Source organism: Zootoca vivipara, chromosome 16 (genome assembly GCF_965207765.1).
Source record: "Zootoca vivipara chromosome 16, rZooViv2.hap1.1, whole genome shotgun sequence".
Taxonomy (NCBI): Eukaryota; Metazoa; Chordata; class Lepidosauria; order Squamata; family Lacertidae; genus Zootoca; species Zootoca vivipara.
In genome coordinates, this window is record NC_142599.1 from 5433156 (window position 1) to 5452819 (window position 19664).

At 44.3% G+C, this 19664-nt stretch overlaps 1 protein-coding gene across 2 annotated transcripts in view; it reads left to right on the forward strand.

Moving 5' to 3' along the window:
• MLXIP (MLX interacting protein) overlaps positions 1-19664 on the forward strand; it is a 55183-nt gene that overhangs the window by 18980 nt on the left and 16539 nt on the right. For both annotated transcript variants that reach the window (XM_060269524.2, XM_035097950.3), the window contains exons 2-9: positions 9501-9607; positions 11316-11401; positions 12093-12182; positions 14131-14172; positions 14821-14992; positions 16666-16749; positions 17626-17723; positions 18575-19235. In XM_060269524.2, the coding sequence (XP_060125507.1) occupies positions 9501-9607; positions 11316-11401; positions 12093-12182; positions 14131-14172; positions 14821-14992; positions 16666-16749; positions 17626-17723; positions 18575-19235 (1340 nt within the window). The remainder of the gene's footprint in view (positions 1-9500; positions 9608-11315; positions 11402-12092; positions 12183-14130; positions 14173-14820; positions 14993-16665; positions 16750-17625; positions 17724-18574; positions 19236-19664) is intronic.

The following is a 19664-nucleotide window of genomic DNA, read 5'->3' on the forward strand; positions in this document are numbered from 1 at the left end:
CAGACAGGAGGGAAATAACAATTCTTATTGGCTCAATACAGGAATGTTTTTGTCCTGCATGTCTGCCGTTTTGCTCCACAGCACAATAAGTGAGCGTTCTTATCTGATGCTCTGAATGAACCTTTGTTTGAGAAAATATTGTTAGTTTTGGCTTGAAGAGAGCTGAATTCACGCGTCCAGTTTCCCACAAAAGAGATTAGATTAATTTTCTTTAAGAAAAAAGAAATGTGGAGAAAGTGTGAGCCGTTGTCGAAACTGGTTTGTTTAGTTCAGTTGAACTGAAAAAGGCTAGGTAATTGAATGTGTATTGAGAATTAGGTTTAGGAGTGTTAAGTTGCTCAGTTTTATTATTGTGCATTCAGATTAATTGTTGTAAAAGTCTGGTTAGTGTAGCAGAATATGGATATCACCACTTAACGGTTTTATGACCAAGTTCCAACTAGGAATTGAACAAAAAGACACCACTCATCTCCTACAAGGATTTACCAGTGACTCAGTGCCAGAATAAAATTAGTTGGCTGCATTTTCTACATGCAGAATGTAGATGCCAACATGGTTGAATGCACTGTACCACTTCAGATTTACAGGTGGGAGATAATCACTTTTTCACACTTCCCCATGTCTGCAGATAAAAACTAGCATACTAAGAAGAAATGAGTTGCTAGTTTTCTTTTTAAAACCAATATACTGCACTTTCTATATATATGTTTATTATATAACATAAATTATTCACATAATGTAGATATTATAAAATAAACCATCAGCTATAATTAAGGTGCAGTTAAGGGTGTTAACATGTGATAATGTACTGTTGAGCAGGGAGTAGGGTCAGGCATAAGGGGCCATTTGTTATGGCTTTTTTAATAGACAACTGGAAGAGGAGAGATGTGCATGGACAGAGAACTGGGAGTGGATGGGTGCCCTATTTGCCATCCTTTGGACCCCCTGGGAAACCCACCAATCCAAATTTTCTGTAGCTTGGAACTGACAGTGCTGAGTAGGTCATAGCTGTGGGCAACCTAGGGTGAGGCCACCACGTTCCATGACACCTGTCTGTTGTGAGATCTTGTGGGTGATCTTTGAACTCATTTAGACTCTGGGTGAGAGCCAAGGTGGATGGGTGGTGCCCTAGGTAAGAGCCAGGAGGCTGAGAGGTATTGTGTCAGAAGGAGAAGGAAAAGTTGTGTTACTAATTCTTCTGTATATTTTTGTAACATTTGTTCTTGCTTTAGTTTTCTGATATATTTTTATTAATTGAGAGGTTTGGAAATGGTATAAACAAAGAAGAGGATTTCAGAATGTTAACCCCCATCCCATGCTGCAGTCTGAACTGTAATCCATAAACAGACCCCTGCGTTGCAATATAGACAAGCTGAACAATATAACACGATGGTCAAAAACAATGGCACTAAACACTACTTATAGACTAATACAAATGATCAGAAATTACAACCAAAGTCTCTAAACCTTCAGCCAATCGTGATCAATTCTTCATCAGCCACACTTTTAAGAATTAATACGAGAAGGATGCAGTTCAATTTCTTAACAAGCTGAAATTGATCAAGATTGGCTGATGAAGCATGGAACGAAACAGATTGGTTATCCGGAAACTCTGTTCCGGCAATATTTGGTGACAGATATGTATATATCAAACTTTTGAATTATTTTACCATGACTGGTGAAGACGATTTAAAGTTCAGCAGTCTGGACTGTGGCAGTCATGTTTCTCCACTGTACAACCCAGCCTTTTGATTCAGTCATTCAGAGCATAGTTGCTTTCAAGGGCAAAGGAGCAATGAGCAGATAGCAGCCAAATCACAGGGCCTGTGGTCCACTGAAGCAGCATGTGCAATGCACTAACCAGCCCTCCCCAACCTGGCACCCTCCAGTTGTTTTTTGACTCCAACTTCCATTAGTCCCAGCCAGCTTGACCACAGTTCAGGTATCATGGCAGTTGTGGCCCAGCACACAACTGGAGAGCACCAGATCACGGAAGGAAAGCATTAGTTAACATTAAGAATATAAGAATAGCCTGGTGAATCAGGCAGCCACCCCAGTAGCCTCTCTAGTCCAGCGTCCTGTTCTCAGAATGGTCACCCAGATGTCCGGAATCTAAGTGCAGTAGCAGCACTCTCCCCACCTGTTTCAAGGCAAAGAAGGGAAGCAATCTGCATGGCTCAGGTGCTCTTTCACTGCTTGAAGTTTGGTTTAGCAGAAAACATTGATTGTCATTCTCTCATCAAGACAGTCTGCACAAGCGTTTCCCCCCCGCTGCAGTTCTGCAGGTAGCACTTTAAGGGCCAGCGATCTCAACTGCTGCCACAATGTCTGCCTGTTTGTCCAGTGCCTTTTCAGAGCTGCTCTGTTACTGCTGTTCTACTATTTCACTGTCTCTGTACTAGTGCTTATGTGCTTTAGCTTTGCACTATTATCACTGGTGGGAGGTTTCTTAAACCTGAAAACCTGTGTTGTTGTTTTTAACGTTGGGGCTGGCTTACTGGGCGGGAAATAGTAACCTGCCATTTTCATTTCTGACCCTCTGTTTCATGGCCGTTGGGTCAGTAGTGCAGACGACCCTTTGCCGCAGTGTAGCTGTAAGGAATTGCTTTTGTTTCATGAACTCAGCTGTGTCGCCGCACCTTGTGGAGCACCACAGAGCATTTGCCCCCTTTTGCTCCTAATGTACACCTGCGATGCTGCACAGGTGCTTACCTGATAAAATTAAATTGAAAGTCACATGAGACGCACATGCCACCCAGAAATAAACAACCTCCTATTGTAATCTCTCGGCATGTGGCAAGGGATTCCTGATTAATTTTAGGGGAATTATACCATCATCCTCAGAGGTTTGGGGGTGGCAGCCTGGGAGAGGGCATTCTCTGTGGCAACCTCCCTCCCCCCAACAGAGGTGCATCTAACACCTTCATTGTATAGCTTTTGCTATACAGACTGAGGTTGGGGGGAAAGAGCTGCATTTCCCTCCACTGCTGCACGGCTTGATTCTTCCTTGATCTTCTGGGGTACATTTGCTCCAGTTTGCCCGTGGATGGTTCCCTGCTTTCAGAACTTACCATGAACTCAGCTTTGCTTGCTTGCTTTCTCAAATCTAATGTTCTTCATATCTTTCCTGTGCTGTTTTATCTTCTCTAGGAGGTTGTAAATAAATGGCACAAGAGGGTTTTTGTTTTTTTTTAAAGAATACTTTGCTCTTAGGAAATACAGGATTAAAGGGAGGCAGTATGACCTTCTGGGAATTAGCAGCTTTAAAAAGTCACCTCATGCAGTGCAGGTTAATTAAAGTATTGCCTGCCTCTTGGTTTGGGGATTAATTATGATCTGACCTGCCATTAACTTGGACTGAGAACTTGAATCTCTCCCTCCAGGATTTCAGCCAAGAGAGAGTAGAGTGCATTATACACATCCAGACTGTAGAGCTATTTTTGTTTCTAAACAAGTTTGTCAATATTTGATTACTATTATTTGTTAATAACTTGCTAATAACTCCGAATAGCATTTACATACAAAAATCTAACTTTGCCACCCTAATAACATATCAGAGCCTTTTTTTTAGTTTTAATTAAGTTTTAATTAAGTTTTTGAAGGTGGTCTTCAGTTGTTTGTTAGATGTTTTTAATTGTTATTAGTATTAGTATGTTTGCCACCTTGGGCTCCTTTGAGGATGGTGTGGGGTGTAAATATGATGATATTGCTTGTCATTTATATCATGTCCGTGGCCTGAAAGGAAAAAAGCCACAATATATAGAAATAGCTCTGCCTCAGTGTCCAAGGCTAATGCAGGGATGGTGCACCACCAAGATTGCAGCTGGAGAGGGAGGGGTTCCCCACACTTTGCATTCCTAGGGAACCCCCACCCACATGCTTTGTATTCAAGAGAAAAACCTGTGGCCAAAGCTGCACACTGTGCATTTGAAATATCATATATTTGGGCCCTCAGTATCTGTTGATTGCTGCCTAAGGCCACGAAGTCTTATCTTGTGAGAGTGGGAGACACAAATACCCTTGTTGCACAAAACTTTTCCTGCCTGTCTTGGATGCACAAGATGCCGAGGTTGCCATCGCCAGCATTGCTTGATAGGAAACTGAGCGTTGGACACCAGGAATATCTGAACCCCTGTAGTCACAGTTTCATTGTATGTTAGGCAATTGGAGCTAAGGCAACAAAAGAAGCTGAAGTATTATATCTACCTTGGGCATTCACTCTTTTGGAAAGCCCTGGAATCTCAGGAGACAAAGAGATGCGTTAGTAGATGATTCAAGTCTGTGATTTTCCCAGTAGTGATGTATGGAAGTGAGAGCTGGACCACAAAGAAGGCTGATTGCCAAAGAATTGATGCTTTTGAATTATGGTGCTGGAGGAGACTCTTGAGAGTCCCATGGACTGCAAGAAGATCAAACCTATCCATCCTGAAGGAAATCAGCCCTGAGTGCTCACTGGAAGGACAGATCGTGAAGCTGAGGCTCCAATACTTTGGCCACTTCTGGACGACAGAGGACGAGATGGTTGGACAAATGGACAGTGTTCTCAAAGCTACGAACATGAGTCTGACCAAACTGCGGGAGGCAGTGCAAGACAGGAGTGCCTGGCGTGCTCTGGTCCATGGGGTCACGAAGAGTCAGACATGACTAAACGACAAAATACTTTTCAGTGTCCAGCAGGATGATGTGTGTTTGGTGGTGGTGTTTTGTTTTAAATTGTATATATTTCATTGCTATATAATGGAATGGAGAAGTCTTTGCCAATCTGGTGCCTTTCAGGTGTTTTTGTTCAAACCATCTGGAGGGCATCAGGTTGGCAACAGCTGGAATAAGGAGTAGGGAGTCAAGTACAGGAGCTGCATAGGTCAGGTGCTGTGGTAATAGCACAATACAGAAGGAGCTAAACAGTTACCACAGGTTTTTGCTACCCGCTTTTGACAAAGCAATTGTCAGTGGGTTGGCTGTAAAATGTGCAGCAGCAAGTCACTAAAATCTTATTTAGGAATCTATTTTGAGCAGGGTGGATTTGATTTAAGTCAAATCGATTTAAATCACTAGTCAGTAAGACTTGATTTAAATCATTATTTTTTTTACTGAAAGACTCATTCTTGCTGGTATAATCTTAATATTTACAACCAGATGGAGGTTTCATTTTTGGAATAATAAATTTTCAGAGTAATTTTTACAGTTATATCAAAAATGACTGATTTGGTTATACTATTAGAAATACATAGACAGATAATTATGAAATAATTGTGAGGTTTAATAAGTTAACTGTTTATATTTGGACAACTTTTCTGCTGTACTTTATTAGAAAGAAAAAAATCATCATTTCCTTCATAACAATTTAAACAATTTATTTAACTAAAACAATAACATTATAGCATATGTATCCATGTTTGTTAACTGATGTGGTTAAACAATAATAATAAAAGAACAGACTGAGTTTTAGCATACATGAAAAACTTAAATCAAATTCTTATTTCCTGATGAATAGCCTTTGGACTATAATGTAACTTGAATAGAAAACTATCTTTAGAAAGATTTTTCCTCCAAAAGCATTTTATTTTTAAAAATCCAATTTTTTTTAAAAAAACTGATTTTAAAAAAATAAATCTGATTTTTTGAAAAAAAAATATTTTAAAAAATCATTGATTTTTATCCACCCTGATTTTGAGTTTAAGGGGCATGAACTTCACTTTGGATATTTTCTAGGAATGCAGTTAACCAGCCCATTTAGTCAGAATGACAGGACGCAACTTTTAAGTTAAAAACAGTTTTTACAGTAAAGCACCAAGAAGTCTGATTATGGATTTCCTATGTCATTGTTTTGCCCCAGAAATTGTAGTTGCTCCCTTGTGTGTGGTTTTTCAAATGGAATGTAACATCAGAGAATGAACCCAGAGGGAGAGCCTCGTGTTTAGTGAATTTGTGTTCCTGATGGGGCGAGGCATTTTCTTTTAAAGCATGGCAAGGATTGAAGAGGTCCTATGTGGCATCAGCCATTCTGCTCAAAGTGCTTAAAAACAGATAAAGCCAAACACTGCCTCCCAAGCAGTGGACCAGAAAGGAAGCCAGGTGGCTGTGTCCACCCTGTCTAGACTTAAGCCCGTCACAGATGCCGTTGTCGCCATGAACCATTACAGGATTATTTGGAGAATAATGCTAGCTCTGGCAATCCCAGGGAAAAGCAAGCAGCTGTCACTGGACCAGCAGGTGTGAGAGATCAGGGCTTTTGTCCCTGCACTAGATGCAGGGAAAGCTTGTCACTTTTCCAAGCTTCTGTGCGCCTTCTCATGCCTGCAGTTGCCTTGCTTTCTCTAAATCACGTTGCATATAGCCAGGCAGGTGGCAAAGGAGCAAGAGCTGCAGGGCCCATTTTAGTCCCACAACCCACATGGCTTTTGTAAACTCAATTCAAAAGTCCATCCATCTCCTGCACTTGGAGGCCATCAATTGTAGTGCTCACTAGGGTTGCATGGATTTTTTCCAAATTAATTTTGAACACTCTCTTCAGTACACACACACACACACACACACCCTTTAAATCAGGTTAGATCAGCTTCCGAAACCCACGATATCCCAGCACAGGATATCCCAGTTCATGTTGCCTCTTGGCACCCTGCCCTCATTTGTCCAGGCAAATGCAGTGAGTTTTCTGTGCTTTCTGGCTAGTGGTGGTACCTTGTGCTAGCTGCGTGAATCCCAGCATGTCCTTGCTTCCTCCTTCAGAGTGATGCCACACCCCGTATATGTGTGTGCATGTGTGTGCATATATGTGTGTGCATGTAATGGTGTTGGTTGCTTCCTCACAAGTAAGCCGTTCCAAACCCCGTGCTTGGTTTTTACAGGGTTTTATTATATACATATGTACCGTACAAGACAGAGCATCAAAAAGCATGACTGTACTATTCCGATTCAGAATCTGGAAGCACCTCCCTTCATGACTTCAGCCAACACAGCCCCCTGGGCACCCTAAACCTCCTCCGTTGGTCCCTCCTCTCCCCCCCCTTCTCTGTTGGGGTGAGGGTGCTGGTGGAGCGCCTTCTCCGCTAGAGCTGTTCAGTTGAGGGACTGGCACTGTAGCTTCTGGAGCCTCCCCCTCTTTGGTCCACCCTCTGCAGCCCTCTCTCTGGAAACCTCATCTTCTCAACATCCCTAAGGGTCTGCACCTCCTCCTGAGCCCCAGTCCCACCTTCCGGAGGAAGCTGCCAGCCGCTAGGCTCTGGGGGTCCGGCATCCGGAGAGCCCCTGTCCTGATTCACCTGGCTCTCTACTGACCCCTGGTGGTTCCCTGACAGCTGCTATGTGTGGTTTCCTTGCTCTAAGGGGCATGGAGTGGTGGGTCATCAAGAATCATGGCTGGATGTTTCAAGGCACATTTTAGTCCCTCTCATGATTACAAACAGTTTGAAAATAGCTGTTCTCAATGAACCCCATCAGCTGTTCTGCGGTTCAGCAAAACATGGACTTCCTCTGCTGTCTTTGAATGAATTGATCAGTTGAGGTCATCTGGCGTCACTTAATTCTGTCTCTTCCATGCTCTAGCGACCGCATTCCTCATTTTAAATTCAGATTGGAACAGATGCTCCTCTGTTCATTTTTTAAGTATGTTTTTTCACCTCTATCTGCAATAGTGTTTGGTAAGTGTGGCGAGATGGTCAAGAGGTTAATATTTAAGTCTGTCCTCTGCCTTACAAGTTGTTTTCCACGTGATTTTTTTCTTCCCTTTTTCTTTGCTTGCTGTCTGTTGGCATGCTGCCCCATGGTGACCTTTAAAACCTTTTTGCACATAATTTTGCTTGTGAAAGGCAGCATTGAGAGAGAGGTTGAAACATGGCCCATCTGTGCTGGGCCAGAGTTAATACTTCCCCTATAGCCACTTCAGTACTACTTTTGACTCAAGTTATGAGGCCATCCTGCAGGAATACACTTAAAAACTTTCTATGTCTTAATCTCCACCAGCTTTCAACACAGGAAAAATTCCCGAACACAACCAATCCTGAAACGCGAAATATGTTTTTAAAGTTGTAGATGATTCTGGATGGGCTTGATTTCTCAGGGCACTGGCTTCATTTTTTAGGCAGTCTCTCAGGAAATGCTTTCAGCAGTATAGCTGAGAAGGAACCTCTGCACATCAACCATTGAATCCCTTCATGTTGCAAAGGGTTCTTGGGCATGTTCTAACTTCTAAGGCTCTTGGGTCTTACCATTACCCTTTATGAACTGGGTGTGCCGTAGAACATCCCAACACTCACCGCACGGCTTGCAGTTGCAGGAGATAATCCACAGCAGTGGGTGAGCTATCTTTCCTTTCCTAGAGAAGCTTGTCCTCACCAGCAAAGAAAGACCTGATAGGCTTTCATGGGACTCTCCAGCATTCCTTAGGGAGGGGCCATAGCTCAGCAGAAAACCACACGCTTTGTGGGCAAAGGTCCCAGGTTCAACTCATGGCATCTCCAGCTAAGAGAAATGATGGCATGGGAGAAATCCCTCCCTGCTTGAGAACCTGGAGAGCTGCCCCCATCAGTCATCTGTTAGGTTAAAATGACAAATACAGTAGTCTGACCTTGTAAGGCTTATAGGAAGCTCATACAAGGCAGTTTTTAAAGCCACTGCTCCAGAGTACTATACTCAATTCTGACACCTCCTCTCAGGTTAGACACCATTGCCATTATCGGACGTGGGTGGTGCTGTGGTCTGAGCCTCTTGGGCTTGCTGATCGTAAGGTTGGTGGTTTTAATCCCCGTGACAGGGTGAACGCCTGTTGCTCTGTCCCAACTCCTGCCAACCTAGCAGTTCAAAAGCATGCCAGTGCAAGTAGATAAATAGGTACCACTGGGGCGGGAAGGAAAACAGTGTTTCTGTGTGCTCTGGCTTCCGTCATGGTGTTCCGTTGTGCCAGTAGCAGTTTAGTCCTGCTGGCCACATGTCCCGGAAACCTGTCTGTGGACAAACGCTGACTCCCTTGGCCTGAAGTGAGATGAGCGCCGCAACCCCATCGTTGCCTTTGACTGGACTTAACCGTCCAGGGGTCCTTTACCTTTACCTTACCTATAGGAGAACAAGGGAGGTGTTCATTGTGAGTTCCAGCACCTCTTTTTCTAGAAAAAATAGCACTGACTATACCCCAAATCCAGAAACTAGCACAGCGATCAAAAGGGATGTGACTCTTTTAAGGCACATATTAGCTTCAACAGAACAGAATGTCTAAACATCTGCTGCCTTTTTTAAAAAAAGTTGTATGTGAGCAGGGCTGGCTGGAGTAGAAACATGGGTTTGCCCTGGCAGCAAGACAGACTATAGTAAGGGGTTTCAATGTCCCCCATGAGTCACAACTTGTCCCCTTTAGCTCTGCTTTCAGGCCTGGTCAGAATTAAAACTCAGGCCCAGGTAGCCTTCAAAGCTGTCAGCCCGGTGTGCTATATCTTTGCTTTGGTTTGATTCAGAATACATTGTTTATTATTGTTGTTTAAATCTGAACCTTCTCTGCTTTGTTGCAGCGGCAAGTTGGTTTCACCCAAGTGGAAGAATTTCAAAGGCCTGAAGCTTCAGTGTAGGGATAAAATCCGGCTCAACAACGCCATCTGGAGGGCTTGGTACATTCAGTGTAAGTTGTGCCCATCCTAAACGTTTGGGTGCTTTGGGGAAATCCACACATTAGTACGTGGCCAGCCTGGGACTTCTGTTTGTTTATTACATATCACATGCCTTGTCCTCTTTCAGAATGTGCAGGCAATATAAGCAGCAGTATAAAAGCCACAACAAAGCCACCTTGTCACACAAAACCAGGAAGAAACATCCCATAGCCAAATCAGGCAGGAGGGGCAACTTCTCCATTGATACCAGTTGAAAGCAAAATCTCAGCCTTTCCTGGGAACCCCAGTAATGCCAGAGGCAGGCAAGTTTCCCTTTTGAGAAAGCTCCATGGTTTAGGCTCCACCACTGGAAAGGTTCTGTCTCCTCTAACTCCCTCTATGCATCAGAGGCCAAGGCCTGCTCAACCATTCTTTGCTCCCTAGGAATGTGCCCATGGTGGGAGCAAAGCCAGCTGCCCCTCCTTTGGTTCCTCTCCTCTCTGGTTTGATTCGAATTTGTTCTTTTTATTTTATTATTATTGAAAGTAACCTTGAACATTTTTAATTGAATGGTGAGGTTTCATTTTAAACTAAAATAAAAGGGAATGTTTGAACCTGAACCCCCCCCCCAGACATCTCCCTGGTTCAATTGTTCACTACTTCCCCCAGCGATGTGGGGTCTTTCTGGCGATGTCCTTCACTTCTGCCTCTGGTGAGGGGAGGCTTGGAGGAGGAAGCATATAAGTTTGAGGCCAGTTAGGGACTTAGGAAGCTGCCTTACACCAAGTCAGACCCTTGATCCATCTAGCTCTGTATTGTCTACCCGGGGATTGAACCTGGAATCTTCTGCATGCAAAGCAGGTGTTCTACCGCCGAGCTATGGCCCCTCCCCACTCCTGTCAATTTCACTTTCTCATTTTTCCATCTTAAGTTCAGTTTTCGCCATTTCTAAATCAGTTTGCAGTTTTTAAGAAATTCCCACAAACCTTCAAGTGCATAATCATGTGCACATATCCAGGTATGTGTGAATATTTTTATGTACATTTGCCCAATATGCTGATTTCTGTATATTATTTTAATTAATACACAAATTTCCATGCATACTTTTTCCTAATACATTTTTATTTATTTAACAAAACTTATAATGCTGCTTAATTGTGACGAAAACCTCCTAAGTCGTTTACATAGCATTTAAATTACCTATATATTATATGCTTTTTGTAAGCATTTCTTCGTTGTAAAACTGTAAAGCAAAATTCGGAGAATTGCAGATTTCAAAGGATAGCTGTGTTTTTTGGTTTTCATATTGATTGAGGAAATGTGAATTAGGTAAGCGAGTTTCTCCTCGAGCCTTCCTTATGATCTCTCTCTCTCTGTGCATACAAAAACCAGCCCTTTATGGAGAAGATTGGAAGGTTCCCTACTGAATTTCTGCCATGTACAGTAGCTGAATTCTGCTCCTCATGCCACACTTTCCTTTTTATTTTTTTCTTAACACTTGTGCAGAACCCATAGCTGCCAAGTTTTCCCTTTTCTCACGAGGAAGCCTATTCAGCATAAGGGAATTTCCCTTAAAAAAAGGGATAACTTGGCAGCTATGGCAGAACCTGGCATGTGGACAGCCCTGGTTCTTTAACAGTGGAAGTCCTGTTCTGTGGCTTACATAGCATGGCTGTTAAATCTGACCTTGCTTGCTCCCCCTAGAGATGTGCACTGCTAATGCTCTGGTTTGTGTTGCAGATCTGGAGAAGCGGAAGAACCCTGTGTGCCACTTTGTGACTCCCCTGGATGGTTCTGTGGAGGTAGATGAGCACCGGCGCCCTGAGGTACAACAGGCAGAGAAAAATGTGACTGTGGTACAGAGGATATGGCTTCATGCTGATCTGATTTTATGCTGCTTTCACCTTAATTGCCTTTGCTTATCAGCCCCTTCCTGCCTTTTCAAAGTTCTCTGTTGTGTTTTGACACTGGGGTAGAGAGGGGGGGGGGGTAAGGAGCACAACAAATCAGTACATAAGCAAATGCACATACAGTATTTGAATGTAGACTTCCTTTCAGTTCTGGGTGGGCAGGTGGGTCCCACCAACAGGAAGATGGTGTGTCAGATGCTAGAGGCCAGGTGGTGTAGTTTGTTAAGAGTGCTAAGGGTTATTTTGAGATCCCTATTCCCCCTCAGAGCTACAATTCCCATAGTTCCCTGGGGAAACGGATTAGTTCTTAAACCTCTTTGGGAGTTGTAACGTTCCCAGATTTGTAACCTTCCCATTCAATAAGCAAGGGAAGGGAATTGGAAGGGAATTGTAACCTTCCCTTCCAATAAGCAAGGAAAACCTGTTGAGTGGGTGGGTAGGAGAGAAATAAATGAAGGGTGGGGAACGGGTTTCTCCCACTCTTTGTTTATTGATTCCTCCATTCCCCCGGTGCCCACGTGAGGTTGCAATTGCATGTGTAAAGTGAACACAAGTGACTGTACTTCACCACCACCACTTCATTTTTAAAACAGTTTTTTTTCCTCAGGCTATTGCAACAGAAGGGAAGTATTGGAAGCGGCGGATAGAAGTAGTAATTCGAGAGTACCACAAGTGGAGAACCTACTTCAAAAAAAGGGTATGCTTTTTCACACCCAGTTTTCAATTTGGAAGTAGACCAGTATCTTCTCAATTGCCTCCAGAAAGGAAGGAAAAGTTTCAGATTACCAATGAAGGCTTAAGAATGAAAAGGGTTGGTAATTCAACTATATTAGTACAAATACAGTGGTACCTCTAGTTATGAACTCAATTCGTTCTGGAGGTCTGTTCTTAACCTGAAACTGTTCTTAACTAGAGGTGTGCTTTCGCTATTGGGGCCTCTTGCTGCCGCTACGCCACCAGCAAACGATTTCCGTTCTCATCCTGGGTAACTTGAGGTAACTCTTCCAGGTTAGTGGAGTTTGCAACCTGAAGCGTTTGTAACCTGAGGCATTTGTAATTCGAGGTACCACTGTATGCTGGTCCAGAACAATAAAATGTTAATTTTGTACTGATTTGTGCATTCTGATGTCACTCATATTGTCCTGGATCACCTGAATAGTCCCAAGTATCATCGAACTATAGAGTTGGAAGGGACCCCCGGGGCCATCTAGCCTGCAGTGCAGGAATCCCAACTGCATCATACATGACAGGTGGCCATCCAACCTGTGGTAAGAATTTGCTTCTACTCCACGCTGTTCATTACCCAGGTGAGGAGCCTTTTAAATTAAACATGCAACCAAGGAAATGAATTCAAGTTCAGTATCCAGGAGGAACCCAGAATTTATTGTAGCTATTGCAATAGGGCAGAGCTCAACTCAACGCGGTTGTTCTATCCGAACGGCCAGTTAATAAGAATTAGAACAAGGGTATTATAGGGGACCCAGGTGGCGCTGTGGTTAAACCACTGAGCCTAGGGCTTGCCGATCAGAAGGTCAGCGGTTCGAATTCCTGTGACGGGGTGAGCTCCCGTTGCTTGGTCCCAGCTCCTGCCAACCTAGCAGTTCGAAAGCACGTCAAAATGCAAGTAGATAAATAGGAACCTCTACAGCGGGAAGGTAAACGGCGTTTCCATGTGCTGCTCTGGTTTGCCAGAAGCGGCTTTGTCATGCTGGCCACATGACCTGGAAACTATACGCTGGCTCCCTCGGCCAATAATGCGAGATGAGTGCGCAACCCGAGTCGGTCACGACTGGACCTAATGGTCAGGGGTCCCTTTACCTTTTTATTATAGGCAAAGCACACAAAGAGAGTCCTAAAACATCTAAATATTCTTAAAACATAAACATCCTTCTACATACATCAGGAAAGATTGCAGGTCATAGGATGGTAAACATGTATGGCTCCATACTGTGATCTGCTCCCCCGCAATTACCGTACCTTGGGGTGCCCCAGGTGCCCAGGCCTTTTGAGTCTCTAATGTCACATTTCTATCACTGTTCCCCTTGCAACCAGGCCTTTTTTCGAGCTGTTGACATGCTTCCTTCAAGGATAGCTGTTTTTACACTCCTAACTCATGCAAACTCATGATAGACTCATGATAACATCCTAGAGGGTCACTTTCAGGATTTGATAGGGTTTCTTGTTCATGGCCCAGATCTCTCTGGAAACTGGTGCCACTGCCTGAACCGTTTCTCCGCTGGTAGCTGGGTGGGTAGGGAGCCTGTGGTGGCACAGCCTCTCGGGCTTATGCCTCTCATTGTGGCTGCCTCACTCCACCTCATGGGCAGGCCAGCTCTGAATGATAAATAATCCTAAATTTTTAATCTTAATCTTTTCTGTTTGAATTGTTAATATTTGTCCTTGTGAGCTGTGAATTGTGTTATATTATTTCTGGCTTGTACGAGTCCGCTGTTTTATTTGATTTGTTTTGTTGTGTTGTGTTTTATGATGGGCGTAAAGCCGAATAAACATCTTTTGAATGGTAAATAAAATATTTTGCTTCAAGGCAGTAAGAATCCCTCACACAAATAGGAGCTCCAGTTCATGGTAACACTAGAACTGTGTTGTAATTCCGTGGGGGAAAAAAATCTCTTTTTCTTCTTCAGTTGCAGAAACATAAAGATGAAGACCTCTCCAGCTTGGTCCGGGTAGGTGCTGAGTTAGCTCATTTTGTTTGTTTAAATACTGAAAGTATTTTAAAAGTGAAATCCCAGCACTGTTAAGAAGAAGGTATTCCTCTTATTTTTGCTTAAAAATTAGGTGTGAAACTAGGGCAGTCTGCAGGTCAGAGGGGAGGTGAGGGGTGCTGTAACCAGTAAAATTCACTGAATCGCTACAGTTGAGCACCAGTTTCCAGAGTTCTTTACTGGTTCTATTGATTATTCTATAGAAAATCCACTATGAGTTGGGTTTTTCTTGCTTGCAGCTGAGCCAACCAGAATGCCCATGACTTAACTGAGAGATGTGCGTCAAGCTCTCCTTGAAAGAAACCATATCCCCAAAGAATTGTTCATTGCAGTATGTGCTCTGTGACTCTCCTCTCAATTGAGAGAGAAAGGAAATAATTGCTGAGTTTTATGCCTTGTGGACTCCTTGCTAGCTGGGTGCAGCTCCAGACACTCCTGCTTCTTTTAATGTATCGTTTTTGTTTTAAAATGTATTTTCAAAGAAACTAGGTGCTGTACAATCCAAAACACAAAGAGAGTAATACAAAATATGACAGTCCCCACTAAAATTGCAAATACCGACATCCAAACTGGGCCCTGTTTTAACTTTTCCCTCCCTCCCCTGACCAGGATGATGACATGTTCCTCTGGCACAAAGAGACATACGGCAGGGAAACGCCAGTCCCTATGGAACTGGACTGCCTCTTCAGCACAGACATGCTTATGTCAGAGCTGCCAGACACCCTCTTCTCCACACTGTCATCTCACCAGCCAGTCTCTTGGCCAAATCCCAGAGAGATAGGTAAGAGAAGCTTGCCCTTTCCTGTATCCTCTGTGGAGAAGGAATTCCACAGGATAGGCTTCCAAGTGCTTCCAAGTTCTTTCCTGTTGGGGGGGGGGGCGAGGAAGTACCTTTCTGTCTTCTTTCCAAATGTGCTTCCTGGCAGCCACCAGTATTGGGATAGTTTTAAAAAGACCACAGCATCTTGCCTTGGAACATTTAAAGGGGTATCTCTGACTATATATAGAATTACATCTCCTCTGTATCTGTGTTTTACTTTTTCTAGTTTCACATTTCTTTTTATTTGCCATAACCATCATTTTTTATTGTATTCTGTATGAGTTTATGTCAGTAAGCTTTTAATTTTTTAAAAAAGATCATCTTCCTTGATCACAGGCCCACCCGTTCAGGTGTTAGGGGAAGAACTTCCAGGCCAGGCGTCCCCAAACTGCGGCCCTCCAGATGTTTTGTCCTACAACTCACATGATCCCTAGCTAACAGGGCCAGTGGTCAGGGATGTTGGGAATTGTAGTCCAAAACATCTGGAGGGCCGAAGTTTGGGGACGCCTGTTCCAGGCAAATCCCACTCACTTTAAACATTAAGCACTTGTTTCTTTCCATTCCTTAAGTTGGTGGGGAAGGGGGGAAAGGTGGGAAACTGGTAGAACCTCTTGTCTTGAATCTAGAGGTCAAGGCAGATTATTTTCTTTAGAGGAATAGTTTCTAATCCAGAGAATAGTCCTTGGTGAAAGGTTCAGTGATAATGGATAAGCTTCCCTGAAAGAGCCTCTGTGGTTCCATGTACCCAGATGGTGGTCTGATTCCGTAGAAAGGCAACTTCCTGTGTGCCTAGCAAACCGCACCCATTACTTCCAATCCGCCCACAAAACACACAGGCACAAGGGGAGCATTGGCGGTATTCTTGGACACACTCTCAGTTGATGTGAGGTGGTAGAAAGTCTCAGGAAACCCTCCCGTGCTCTACGTGATGTGGTCTTCCACACACCCTCCCAAATCTTCAGAAACCCCTTGCGTTTGGGGGACATATTAGGTAGTGTAGAAATTGTTTCCTGAAAATAGGAAGTTTGATCATCACTGCCTCAGAGGGGAAGCGACCATGTTTTGTAGCATGCTGCCATCGTTTCACAGCTTTTCAGATCACAATGTTGCTCTTGTTATGTAAATAGGGAGGGTAGCAATAGGAGACAGAAAACACAGAGAAGTTGGCCTGGCTCTAGTGCTGTATTCCAGGGGCCCAAACTCCAGGTATTAGTTGTTGGGTCCCAGATCTCCTGCAACACCCCCCCCCCCGCCTCCACACACTGTGCTTTTGGGCAAGTTGGGCACACTGGTGCAGTATTGGTGAGACCTGTACCACCCTCAACCTCAGTTTCCCAGAATCATCCATACTAAGTGCATACAACACAGTGCCCAGATGTTGTGGACTACAATTCGTATTATCCCTGGCCATTGGCCACGCTGACTTGGGCTTATGGGAACTGTATTCCAAAGTATTAGAGGGCACCACAGAGAATCAAGAACAGGGTTAGCTAAACTGATGCTTTCCTGATGCTACAGGACTACAACTCCCATCATCTCTGACCATTGGCCATGCTGATTGCGGCTGGCCAGCACCCTGGTCTAGAAGCTCTCCAGTTCACCTTCTCACTCTTTTTCTCTTTGAAATTTTCCAGCACACTTAGGAAATGCTGACATGATTCAGCCAGGACTCAGCCCTCTCCAACCAAACTGTATGGATACTTTTGAGTTCTTTCAAGGTAAGAATTTTGCAGGGGTTACACACTCATGTTTGCCAGTACATATTTCCCCTGGTATCGTTTATGAAGCTGTATATTGAAAGTATTAGGCTATGCTGATGTTTTGCTGCATTGCCCTCCACTATCTGGATTTTGGAGTATCCAGAGTTTGTTCCTATAAGGTGTAGTTCCTCCAAGAGGAGGTATGTGCTGTTCCACTGGTTTTAGACTGGCAGTCAACATTTGGGTGTGATTAACATCACCAGCAACACCACCGTGCTGCGAATAGAGCTGCATTTCATTTAGCATCATTGTCTCTATTCAGAGTTTAGGGGGTATGAATACTGACCCTTCTGTAGGCAAAGCAGCAGTACCCTCACTGGGCAGTGGACCTCTCTCTAGATTGGTCTGCACATGTGGAAGAATGCTGAAGGGGTAGAATGGCCCTGTTGTTATTGTGGTTGTCGTCATCACCACCTTTACTTGGGTTTTTAATTGTTGGATTGTAAGCCTTTGGAAAGGCAGAGTAAAAGTGTTAATAAAAATATGTAACAGTGGTTATGCTACTTGGGATATAGCTTGCATTAAAAGTAGGGCAACTATGTATTGAAATAAATAAACAGAAATGAAATAAAAATAGGTATTTGGGTCCTGGTGTCTTTCTGAGAGGCCCCTCCTTACTAAACGCAGGTTTTCCATATGTAAACTAAGCAGATTCCCTTACTTTATTGTTGTTTTAAGTGTGGAAGGTGCTTTTTTCTTTTTTTAATTTCCTGATGCATAACAAAGGTTTACTGTTTATATTTAAATCCAGCTTGGCAAAGTGCAGCTGTAAAATGAATAGGAGTATCCAAGAGTGATTGTAATATTTGCCTCCCCCTCTCCATCTTTGCCCAGATCTTTTTTCTTCCAGTCGTCCTAGTTACTTCAATGCTACCCCCATCACTCCTACTGCCAGCTCTGCCCTGGAAGACACCTGCAGCCATTCTTCCCAGGTAAGGATGGGGAAGAATTGTTGCTCAGTGGCAGTTAGAGTGTGTGCTTTGCATGAGGAAGGTTTAGTCTCCCTGCAAGGCTGGGGAAGGTCCATGTAGATCTTACTACATGAGCTGGTGTGTGTGTGTGTGTGTGTGTGTGTGTGTGTGTGTGTGTGTGTGACTGACTGACTCTAGCTGTTTGGTCTTAACTGTGATCACCTGTGAGTATGAAAAGTAGGTGTAGATGATGAAGCAGGGACATTTTTGTAACTCAAGTTAGGGGTGTGTGCGGGTTTTTCTTTCAGGCTGTCACTATGCCACAAGTTACTTGTTACTTACAGTTTTGTCCTGCCCTTCTTCCATTCCTCCCATTCCATCTACACAGCAATCTTGTGAGGTAGGCTAGGCCAAGAGATCATGTGTCCCAGGGTCACCAAACAAGTTTCCATATAAAGCAAGGACCTGAACCCAGATCTCCCCAGTCGAAGGCTGACACTCTGTCCTGGGGTAGCTGATGTGATGCAAATGGGTGCCCTTCAGGTGTTGCTGGACTACAAGTCCCATCATCTTTTACCTTCTGACTAAGGCTGCTGGGAATTGTAGTCCAACAGCATCTGACGGGCAACAGTTTGGCTATCTCTGCTCTATTCATTCCAGCAGGCAGGCTGTAATAACTAACATGGTTTTATCTTAATAGCTAATAATAGGGCGGGGAAGAGCATGTAACTTTAGTAAGAATTACTTGTGATGCTGGGCGACGCCAACCGTGGATCCTATTTCTCTCCTCCAATACTTACCAGTTTAGAAATACAGAACATCCCACCTGGTATCTGGCCACATTTAACGTGCCTCTTCCCTCTCTTTTTCAGACATCCGACCTCTCTTCGGGTTCTTTGCCCAACACACTTCCCCCAGTGGACCTCAGCGAAGGGCTTGTCACCACCCCAGTTCCTGCCCGTATCATTCCCACTGTGACAGACGTTGGTGCTGACCAGTGCCTTGGCCTGAGGAGTGGGGCGGACTCCTTCCTGCAGCCCCCCAACTTCAATTCTGAACCCCCTCTGAGCAGCCAGCCACAGTTCCTGTCTCCATTCCCGGCTCTGGTGCCGCTCCTGCCGCCAGGCGTGCTGCCCCAGCCCCTGCCGCAGCAGACTGCGCTGCCTCTGAATGCCAGCATGGCCTCCCAGGGGTCCATGTTTGCTGCTTCAGAGGTCCCAAAGTTTGGGCTCTGCAAATCTTCAGTGATCACTCACACAGCCTCAGCCACTCCGACGCACAATGTCCCAGCCACCACCTTCAGCCAGAGCCAGGCTGGCCTCCTGGCAACCCAGCAGCCAGGGGGCGGTGTGCCTTGCAACCTGACCCTCCAGACTGCTGTGGCACAAAGGCAGCCTCTGCTGCAGCCACGCCCCACCTTCGCGCTCCCAGTGGCCAGTGGCGGGACGAGGTCCAAGAAGCTGCAAAAGATAGTGCCTGCTCGGAAACCGGAAACCGTCTCCTTGGTCTTGAAAGATGCCTTCATTGCCCCAGGTGAGTGGTCCTGGACTGCCCCGTTGGGTTGGGGCCAGGTGCAGTCAGGCATCATGGGTGCTACCAATCTGTCTGCACACAAAGGGTTACGGTGCTTGGGTCCTTGCCAGTCTGTGTGTGTGTGTGTGGCAGGCACCCTGCAAGTCTGGGGACAAACCTTCATCCTGAGAAATATTCCTCAGGTACTCAGCATCCAAAGAGACTGTTTTAGGTGAGTGCAAAAGGGCCTGTCTGGAGACAGCGGGATGTTTGACTTTTAAATAGCAGACCTTGGTAAAGATGAAATATATATATATATATATAAGATATATTAGAAAAACCAAATCTCATATCAGATATTTAAAAGTTCTACATACAGTCAAGGATTTTGATAGGATACAACAATAGCATACATAAAGTATGAAGAATTAATAGAAAGTTAAGGTTAAA